General features: G+C 29.0%; 2 protein-coding genes across 2 annotated transcripts; both read left to right on the top strand.

The window, feature by feature from the left end:
* Positions 1 to 7,320: 7,320 nt before the first annotated feature.
* On the top strand, positions 7,321 to 9,085 carry LOC129919399 (uncharacterized). Its single transcript, XM_056000259.1, has 6 exons — positions 7,321 to 7,491; positions 7,549 to 7,823; positions 7,888 to 8,053; positions 8,140 to 8,442; positions 8,504 to 8,720; positions 8,779 to 9,085. Exons 1-6 carry the CDS (start codon positions 7,387 to 7,389, stop codon positions 8,955 to 8,957), a joined length of 1,245 nt encoding a protein of 414 aa, XP_055856234.1. The 5' UTR covers positions 7,321 to 7,386; the 3' UTR covers positions 8,958 to 9,085.
* A 118-nt stretch (positions 9,086 to 9,203) lies between these two features.
* LOC129919398 (uncharacterized) lies at positions 9,204 to 10,810 on the top strand. The gene is made up of 5 exons (XM_056000258.1): positions 9,204 to 9,662; positions 9,722 to 9,887; positions 9,944 to 10,249; positions 10,304 to 10,520; positions 10,578 to 10,810. Exons 1-5 carry the CDS (start codon positions 9,286 to 9,288, stop codon positions 10,754 to 10,756), a joined length of 1,245 nt encoding a protein of 414 aa, XP_055856233.1. The 5' UTR covers positions 9,204 to 9,285; the 3' UTR covers positions 10,757 to 10,810.
* Positions 10,811 to 10,894: the final 84 nt, after the last annotated feature.

Below are 10,894 nucleotides of genomic sequence, written 5' to 3'. Positions count from 1 at the left end.
TTATTTCGTCAAAGTTGCTATTATAGATTAAAAAACATGTTTAAATAACAATAAAGCCTGTCAAATTAAAATGATCATCTCATTTAAATAGTAAAGGCATTTTATTGAATCAAAATGTTGAATTCAAAAACAAAACATTTAATTTTCAATTTTATTTTAACATGATTGTCATGTTAAATTTACGAGTTTTCGTTCAAGTCAATTATTTGGAATATCATTTCGAAATCAAACAATTCTAAACTCTTACAATTTTTGATTTAATAGTGAAATATTTGTATATGTGTAAGACTAAACCCACTCAGTTGTAACCTAAATACAAAAGAATTTAACCTTTTAAATCCCATAACGATACTCAATTAATACTATATCCTTGTATCATCCTTTTCAGTTGTTATTGCCGCTAGAAATGTGACAGACAATTTCATATTTTCATCTCACAACATGGCTTTTCACTATCAAACCACATTCACTATTCATTTATATAAACATACATATATGTACATGCAACCAACACAAAAAACATACAAACATGTACATATATACAAATATGCATATAAAACTGACTAATAAAAATGGCGCATAAAGTTTTAGATATGTATGAATTAAGACCATAAAACGAGATTGCTTTGTGAGTGTTTCTGTGTGTGTATGTTTATGTTTTGTATCATGTCAACATTCTGTATGCATGGAATATAACGTAACTTTATACACAACACGTCGTACTTACATATAATATGTGGCAATAAAAACAAAACAACAACAACTAACAAAAATTACCAACTAAATTTTTTGCTGTGTTTAAGAATGACTTCTAATTTATTCGTAAATTGCTGTCATTTCATATACAATGAGCATCAACACAAAACACACAAAAACACATCATCGTCGCACAAAACAAAACAAAAAAAACTTATACCAACATACAATGCCGTCTTTACCATAAGGGCACACGGGGCCCGTGCCCAGGGCCCCCATTCTCAGGGGGGCCCCGAAGGTACGCAAATTTCTCGCACACTTTTATTCTCAAAGCATTTTTGTCGGGCAGACCATCTACCAAAAAATTGTAGTATTTATATGGCAACCAAACAATCAAATTATATTTTTTTTACACCTATACGGAAAATATAATTATGTTATCAAAAAGAAAACAAATTATGTGGCGTTGTATGCGGACAAAATTTTAAATCCAAACGACCAAACCCAAATTCAATTTTCAAAAAAAAATAAGACAATAATATTTTCAAAAAACAAGAAAATATCTTTTTTTTCCACTGTAGGTTTAATTATTATTTATTATTAAAAACAACGAATTCTTTTCCATTATCTTTTTCCTTAAATAATAATTTCGTTTGAAGTTTGCAAAACTGTCAAACTTGTAGTGCGTGTTAAAATCAGTGTAAAAATATGTGTAGATTTGCATTAAAAGACGAAAAAAGAATCAATTCGTCGGCAGAAAAACATCAATACTTTTTCCTTTGGAAAACGTTTAAGAAAAAACTTTTGCCGTCTCGTCGATGGTACATCAATGTTTTGGTTCAATGGAAAATGCCATGGTACAATGGTTGGCACTATTTTTTAAATTGCATTGCGAAATTAATACGAGAGCAGTATTTAAAGACTGACACATAAAATTCATTAAATAACTTTAAAAATAATTGTTTTTCAAACAAAAACCAAATTAATTTATTTTTTTAAATCCAAAAATTATTTTTTTTTTTAGTTTTCTTAATTTTAATATCAGTATAAACCTTTTTTATGTCAAAATTTTCATTAAAATCGGTTGTGTCGTTTACATTAAGAAATCGGTTCTATGGCAAGAAGGTACCGTTAATAACGGTCCAAAAAAATATATTTCTTCTTTCAAAAGTGCGGCCTTATTTGCAGCATTACATGTTTTTTTTTCAAAGCAAAATCGTTATCCGTTTTTGAGAAAATTGCAATATCTCGAAAACTTTATATTGGAGATATGTGTTCAAAAGGAGACATTAAAATAAAAAGACAAAAAAATAAAAAAAAAAAACCGCTCTTGGAAATTACGTACAAATCGTCTGTACCGAGTTTTTAGCAAATCTATCAATCCGTTTGAGCTCTTTTTTCCAATTCTTCAAACTGAAACTTATAACGGATACAGGGTATATTTATTGGCAGTATAAAAAGTGCAATTATTGGCAGTGGCAACGATTGATGTCTCAATGCACGTATTATTGGCAACCCCTGTTAATAATGAAGACACTAGGTACTTTATATGGAACGATATATTGGCACCCCTTTTTAACCATAACCATTGCCTTTAAGCCAACCATTGTACTTATTTTACTTTCCAAAAGGGCCCCAAATTCTTGTGTGCCCAAGGGCCCCAGGATAGTTAAAGACGGCCCTGCCAACATACATTTATAATAATCCTTCTCGACGGTGTGTGATCTTATTATTTATTCTTTCATAAGTGCTGTTTGAGGGTTTAACTCCTTTACGCACATTATTTTTAATTACGTTCTTTCCGTGTCATCTCATCTCGCGTCAACGTTATCTATCCTCTGGCTTTTGTAGCCAGATGTGTGAAAGTAGAGCACTTAAAATTCATTCTTTTCATCGTATGTATGAAAGTTTAAATCTTTTTTATTTGTTTTTGTATACCTATTTTTCCCACGCATACATAACTATCTATTAGCTGTCATTATGTGAAAGATTTTTTTTTAAAAGATTTATAAAAATGTAGAAAGTTTCGTGATTTTGTATGAATTTAAGTTTTGAAAAGGTGTTTGCAAGGAGATTTTGAACATGGATAAGGATTTTTATTTCGAAGAAAGATTTCATTTAATAAATTTTATTAGAAATGTGGATAATATCAAAGTCCTTCTGTGATGTGATATTTTAAAACTATTCCATGCGACTTTGTCGCTTACATTCATATACGAAAGTCACGGTACTGACATTTCGACAGTTCAATTATTTTGTTTTTTTTTTTAATTTTGTTTTTGCACTTAACAGACATCTTCAAGTACTTACTCTCCTTTTGATGAATTTTATTCAGTAGATGAACTACTTTTATGAAGTTGAAAAAGCAGTTGCAGAACTTTTGAAACTTTTTGTTAATAAACTTCTATTTTACCTCCATCAGGTATTTCAACAGTTTTGTGTCAGTTAAACAAAAAAAAAAGGCTTTCAAAAATAATTTTAAACTTGTTTTTTAATTCTTTTTTTAATTTTTTTGTCACATAACCAAAAAACCAATATTTCCATAGCCTTTAGGATTGAAAATAAAAAAAAGACTAATATAAACAATTATTGTGTAAATGACACATTTAATTTAAACCATAACATATTAAAAAAAAACTCGAACTTTTATTTGGCAAATGAAATGGAGTAGTTACTCCACAAAACACAAAAACCAGAAAACGTTCATATAAAAGTTAAAAAGGAAAAAAAAAATAAATAAAATGGAATCGAAAACGGTGAAAAACGAACGAAAAATATAAAATTGTTCCCTCATTGATGGAGGTAAACAAAAAAAAGAAAAAAAAATATATCTCGTATTTCACGACATTGTAACACCTATAGGCGTTTTTGTATGTTTTATTTTATATTTTTTTTTATTCAAATCCAATTTTCGGGAAATAATCTGAAAAATAGAAAAGCTGCCCTCAGTATATAGTATATAGGAAAAACCTTTTGTTTGTTCAGGTTTCTGTTTTACAGTGCGGTAGTTAAGTTGACAAATTTTTTTAATTTTTGAAAAATCTTCGACAACTTTAGATTAAAATAATTTTAATAAAATAGAGGTTTGAATTAAAAAACTTTTTTTTTCAAAATTTTATTTTCTACATCTTTTAGATTCTAAAATATGAAAAGTTTTTTTTTTCAAAAAAAATACTAACTACATAATTGGAAAAATTGCAAACATTTAAAACTGTTTTTATACTTTTTTTGTCCCCAATAATCTTTTTTTGCAAAACAAAAAAAATCTTCTTTTTTCAAAATAGCTTGGACAATTTTTAAATCATTTTTAATGTAAGTACACGAAATATTGCATTTGCATTTCTCATATAAAAAAGATTTTTGTGAAGTAAGGTAAGGAATTCTAAAAGCCCCTTGCTGTCTGAAGCTATACCTATCATTCTTAGAGAATATCTAGAGAATAGAACTTTCCGCGGATATGATTATTCAGACTTGGGAAACAGTGGCTGGGGTACCGCAAGGTAGTGTTCTAGGAACCATTTTATACCTTTTGTTTACATGCGATATGCATAACTGCAAAACAATTAACGAATGAAAAAGTTAAATTGAAAAGTGCTTTAAATATTGTCAGTGAATGGGCAAAAAAATGTCGAATAGCGCTTGACAAATTTAAGTCTGACTACGTTGAACTGACGTATAAGAAAATTTAAAAAATCCCGTTTTTTAATCAATACTACTAAAGTTCCATTTGCAAATGATGCAATATATCTTGGGATGGATCTCGACGCACGTGAACGTAAAATGCAAGCCGCATCTTTCATTTAAAAATGTGCCATGGTATATTAGAAATGAACGTAGAGGGACAAAGTCGTAAGGAACATTGTATTTCAAGTTTTAAGAAAAGTAAAAAAAAAAATTAAGTAAAATGGACAGTTGCCAAGATTGTTAAATTTGTTAAAAATGCAGATCTTATTTTCATAAATATTTTGTACAATTTTGTAGTTTTAATGAACTGAGGTTTGGAACCTTTACTGTTTCCATTTTGATAAATTCACTTTTGTTTTAGATTACACGCCACTGTTCAATGTCCTTGTACTGCACACTTTGGTTATCCTCAATCAATGGTCAAAAAATACATTTCTCCATATACTCATGTGAATTTGGAATTTTTTCGTACCTTACTACAAAAACATCGACAGACAAAAAAAAAAAAAAACAATTCGAATACAAAAACAAGTGTGTGATGAAATGAAACATGGACGAAACTATTCGAGTTGAAATGAAGTCGTAAGCCTATAAAACCTCCTAGAAATTGAGTTTGGTTTTCTATCGAAATATGCGCACACAACATACCAACTGCCACTACATGTCGACTTCGATTTCGATATACCCCAAACCCACTATAGATAGCCAATCAATCGGAATCGATTTGAATTTCGACGTGTTATCGCTGCCGTCTGTTTGTCTGTTCAACTATTGTTGTTGTTCTAGTTGTTTGTATAAATGTATATATGATGCTTTTATTTCGTCTCTTAAACAACGCAATTTAGGAGTTGACATTCAAGCTTTGTTTTTTTTTCATCCCTCCTCTATTCAATGGTTTTTTTTTTTCTTTATACATATTTGGAATCACGGTCGAAATGTTTGGTTGTTTTTCTGTTTTTTTTTTTTTTTTTTATTGATTATGTCTAAAACTTTATTTTATTGCAATTTGAATTAAAAGCAATTCCAATATTGTTGTTTCATTTTTTATGGCTTTCTTTTATTTTCGACAGATTGTATATACAAAAAGCTATAAAAAAAAAAAAATAAAAGACAACTAAATTAGTTTCTAACAACACAATCTATACGGAATACGAATTGTGTGGCCCTAAAAGGACCATTTGGTGGAAAAAGGACATTTTCATTTGAAATAAAAATTCTCTTGAAAAGTGGAAGGGGTCACAACTTTATCATTATTCCTATATTTTACTTCTATTCAAACTACCCTTTATATTTTCAAAAACAGCTTTCAAAATACAAAGTTTTCATCAATAGTTTCTCAAATAGCTATTTATACACAGTCTTAGTTCATCGTTAAAGTATATTATAGTAGTTGATGATGATGATGATGATGATGAAACTCTCAACTGTAATAAAAATAAAAATAGGAATAAAAAAAAACTTCATCCTATTCAAATCAATGCGGTAAATGTGCCATCATTGTTTGGTTGGTTATCGATTTGGGGTTTTTGTGTTTTAAAACTTAAATTAATCATCAAAAGTTTTTTTACTTCAACTTTGTATATAGTGTAGGATTGTAAAAAATATAGACGAAAATGGATTTGGCTTGCTCATAGAAACAAACAGTTTTACTCTCTGAGTGGAGAAGTTTGATTTTTCATTTATGAAGAGTTAAGTAGTTTTTTAAAAGGATTTATTTTATATTTTTTTTGGACGTACCTAATGGACGGACATACGAAAAATGTTTAAAGAGCTGCTCGTTTTGTTTTTTTGAGAAATCGATTTTGAACTTTTAGAAATTTTTCAAGTGGTTTTTTAATTAAAGGGGATTTTTGAGTTTTTTTCCTTACAATTGGGGGTACTTTTGTGTGTAAGTATCGATCAAAAAGTACACAATACAATAAATTTTAGGAACAAGGATAACATTTTTTTTTTTTGAAAAAAAAAAATATATATTTGTCAAACTTGAGGTTAAAATATCCTTCAAACATAGTATTCTATATAACTTAACTTGTATTTTGCCATTGAAAATCAAATAATAAAACCTTTGTGTAAAATTGTTTGTTCTTGTTGATTCTCATGAATTTGAATGATATCAATTAGTTATGAAAAATTGAAAAAAACCTTCGTCAAATTCATTTCATTTTTATTCCAATTTTTTCTCATACAATAGTGTGTCAATGGAAAACTAGTCGCAATTTAAGTTTCGTTTTTCTCATGAAATCATTTGACAGATTCCAACTAAATTTCCTTTGAAATGTCGAAAAAATATAATTTCTCCGCAAAATATAATTTTGGAAAAAGAAATTTTTTTTTTTTGGGAAAATATTTATTGTTTTTACTTTGAAATATCATGACTTTTTTTCGTATCAAAACGAAGTATCAGTTTCTATATTCAAGATTGAAAAGTACATGTTTCATGTAGATACATTTGTTTTGAAAATTTAACTATTTATAATTTTTTACTTAGAGGAATAATTACCATCTAAGTACTAAAAATTCTTGAAGAAAATCAAAAAAGTTAAAAAGAGTCAAACTCAAAAGTTAAATTTCAACAATCAAGTTTCCGGAATTTGTGCACTAATTTTGCTTAAAATTTAATTCAAAATGAGATTATTTTTTAAATAATTTTTAACACTGAAATTGTTTTTTGTTTTGAATTTTGTCTAGGAATAAATCTCATCAATTGTTTATTTTGTCACAAACAAAAGCGATAGACTTTATCAGAAAACATGCTATCAAATATTCGGGTCACTACAGCAAAATCTATGCTTTCTCAAGTGTCTGCATGTTGTCTAACAAAATTCTCATTCTCTTGATTTGATTCTCTTAACTCAATCTCTCCAACTTGTTTTTTTATTTTGTTTTCTGCATCTTGATCGATAAGTAAACAAAAAATTAGGTAAGAGGTTTTTGGTCTGTAGAATTACTGTGCAGTAAGAAATCATTCTTGAGAAAAGACGCACGTCGAATTTTGGTTTGGTGATCATGTCGTCAAAATCTAGCAAATATGAACTTCAAAGTCCAAATTGGTTAAATGAAAAGTTCTTCGAAAAAATATTAAGAGATTATTTAAATGATGACAAAATTAAAGTAAGAATTCTGGTTGTGAATTTTTTAAAACAAACTAATTTTATTTTTTTGAAAAAGGTAGTAAAATTGACAGTGGCTCCAGCAACTGTAACCAACGATCACTATGGCAGTGTTATGTTTCGAACTACTCTTGATTACATTGATTCAAAAGAGAATAACATGTCAATTCCTTATATTGTAAAAATGTCACCCGAAATGGAAAGTGTAAAAAAAGATATACTTGGTTCGGATTCGTTTATTTTCAAAACCGAAATTCGCATGTATTCGGAAACAATTCCAAAAATTGAAGAGATTTTACGAAAATATGGAGATGATACTATTCTTGGACCAAAGTAATAGGAAGAGATTTTTTGTTGAAGAGAAAAAAAAAAGACTTATTTTTAAATTTATTCTTAGGCTAGTTTATGCAGCTATGGAACCCCATCAGATAATTGTTTTGGAAGATTTAACAAAACAAGGATTCACAACTTTGGGTGGAAAAACTCCGAATGAGGAACAAATTAAGAGAGCAATGTTGAAAATTGCTAAATGGCATGCTGTCAGTTATAAACTTGCAAATGAGGTAGATATATGGTTTCTTGATAAGCCATTGATAGTGTATTCGAAATTTCTTCGATACTGATAGTAATAACTTTATCAATACTTTAGGAGCCCGAATTGATTACAACTTACAATGATGGAAATTTCAATTTGGAAATGGAAAAGATTGAATTCTTTGCTTCTGGTATTAAAAGTTTTATAAAAAATGTGCTATCAGTTGATGATGAACTGAAGAAGTACATTCCGTACTTTGAAAAAATTGATAAAACATTCATTGATAGTTGTTCAAAAATGGGTAACGCTTACAAACTTGGTGATAAAGCATTATTTGTTTTAAATCATGGAGATTTTCATTACAAAAATATGATGTTTCGGCACAAAGATAGTGGAAAATTAGATGATTTGATATTGGTAAGATTTATTGTTGCAGAAATTTCTTCAGATATTCATTTCTTTCACAATTTCTTAACAGATTGATTTCCAAATGTGTTATTATGGACCAGCAGCTATGGATCTAACTTATGCTCTTTATATGTTATTGGATGGAGACACACGATGGAATAGACGTGAGGAAATAATTTATGAATATTTCGTCAATTTCCAAGAAACATTGAAAAAGATTGAATTCAAGGGAGAAATACCAAAAATGATTGATTTACAAATTGATTTGATCAAATATCAAAAACTCGGTAGAAATTTTTTAAATTTTCTCCTGATTTGTGAACTTAATGATTTTTTTTATTACAGAAACAGTACTTCTTGCAATATTTCTTCCAGTAATTTTAGCATTTAATGATGAAGATTTGGAGCTCGATCAAGTTATGGAATCAGCGGAATGTAGAACTAAATTATATCAACATCCAAGAGTGATGCAGGAAGTAAAGAGAACATTGCCAAAGCTTTTGTATAAAGGAGCTTTAGAGTGAAAAAAATTAATCAGTCATAGTTTTGAGAAAAAAAAATAAATAAAGAACAAAAAACTAACAATCACTAAAAAAATGTCTAGATAATAGTTAAAATTCTGTGCATTATTTTAATATCAGTATCTTATCATGAAACCCCCACTTAGGTTGCAAAAATAGTGCATTTTACTGCCTTACACAATTAAAACACTTGCAATACCTAATAAACTTTATCTGAATAAATTTACAATATGTAACCCCAACTGTTCCAAGTTCCAATGCACACAGCGCATTCAGTTAGTAATTGAAATTTATTTCAGTTAGACGTGTTGAAGTATTCTAACAATTTAATATGAGTGAAAGTTTTAATAAAGATGAGCTTGAAGCTCCAGAATGGATGAATAAATCATTTTTTGAAGAAGTATTGAGGAAATGTGAAAAAACCGACTGGATTATGGTAAAAGATGTGAAGATGTCACCAGCAACTCTTAAAGGTGATCATTATGCCAGTGTAATGTTTCGAGGAAAAATCACTTATGATTCGAAAAAGGGTAAAGGATTGTTGAAATCGTTGATCATTAAAACTATGCCACAAGTTGAAGGACACAAAATGGATATGTTGCAGGAATCATTTATTTTCGAAACCGAAATTTCAATGTATTCCGAAACCATACCGAAATTTGAAGCAGAATTGAGAAAAATCGGTGATAAAACTGTTTTGGGAGCAAAGTAAGTTATTTCTTTGATTGTTTTGGGAAGAAAATTTGTTGAAATTAGAAAGCTTTTAGGGTTTTGTATCACTCGCTAAAGCCGCACAAGTGTATAATATTTGAAGATATTGTTCCACTCGGATACGAAACATTGAAGAAGAGAGCAGCTGATTTGACAGATTCTAAATTGGCTTTCTTGAAATTGGCCAAATGGCATGCTGTGAGCTATAAACTTGCTGCTGAGGTTTGATGGAAATTAATTTTTTTCTTCACAAATATTCAATGAAACTTTTTCATTAGGGTGATAAATCAATGACCGACTATAAACATGGACTATTTAGTATCAAAGATTTCGATACAAATCCATTCATCGAAGGTGGACTAAGAGCACTAACTAACAAATGTGAAACAGTTGATGAACTCAAACAGTACGCTCCAAAACTTCAAGCTATGCAAAAAGATCTAATGAAACGTTGTTCTGAGTCTTTCAATACTTATCGGCAAGAAAATCCCAAAGGGGTATTTGTTCTTTGTCATGGAGACTTTCATAGCAAAAATATGATGTTTAAGAAGAAAAGTTATGGTGAAACTGAAGATGTTATGCTGGTAAGCTTTATCAAGGTCTTCAAATTCATTTTTGATACATTTCTTTCTTGAAAGGTTGATTTCCAAATTTCCTATTTCGGACCAGCAGTAATGGACGTTATATATGGATTGTATATGGTTATAAATGAAGATGTTCGTACAAATCATCATGATGAAATAATTCATTATTATTGTTCGAATTTCATTGAAACACTTGAAAAACTGAAATTTCAAGGAAATTTACCGAAAATTTCAGACTTTTTCATTGATATTCTTCGGCATAGACATTGGGGTAAGAAAAATTGTTTCTAAAAGTATCATTTTTCTATGAAAAAAAAAAAACTTTCAGAAATATTCTTGATGTCAACACTTTTACCAGTATGGTGTGCTCTCGATAAAGGATCTATGGATTTTGAAGAACTGATGACCTCTGAGGATCTTCGGGAAAGTCTCTATCAGAATGATGATTATATTATACAAATTAAAAGATTGCTACCAATGATGTTTCATCGGGGATACTTAGATTAAGATTTAAGAAAATAAAAAAATCAGTAATAAATGGTGCTTTATTTGTTTGGAAAATATGGTTTTGAAAAAGTCAAATAATTTGTTTTTTTTTTTTTGGTAATCAAGCGACAAGATACACTATTAGAACGTATACTTTGG

The sequence above is a fragment of the Episyrphus balteatus genome, chromosome 4, assembly GCF_945859705.1.
Source record: "Episyrphus balteatus chromosome 4, idEpiBalt1.1, whole genome shotgun sequence".
In the NCBI taxonomy this organism is placed as follows: Eukaryota; Metazoa; Arthropoda; class Insecta; order Diptera; family Syrphidae; genus Episyrphus; species Episyrphus balteatus.
Note: the sequence above shows the minus strand (reverse complement) of the source record. Positions and strands in the feature narration are given on the sequence as shown.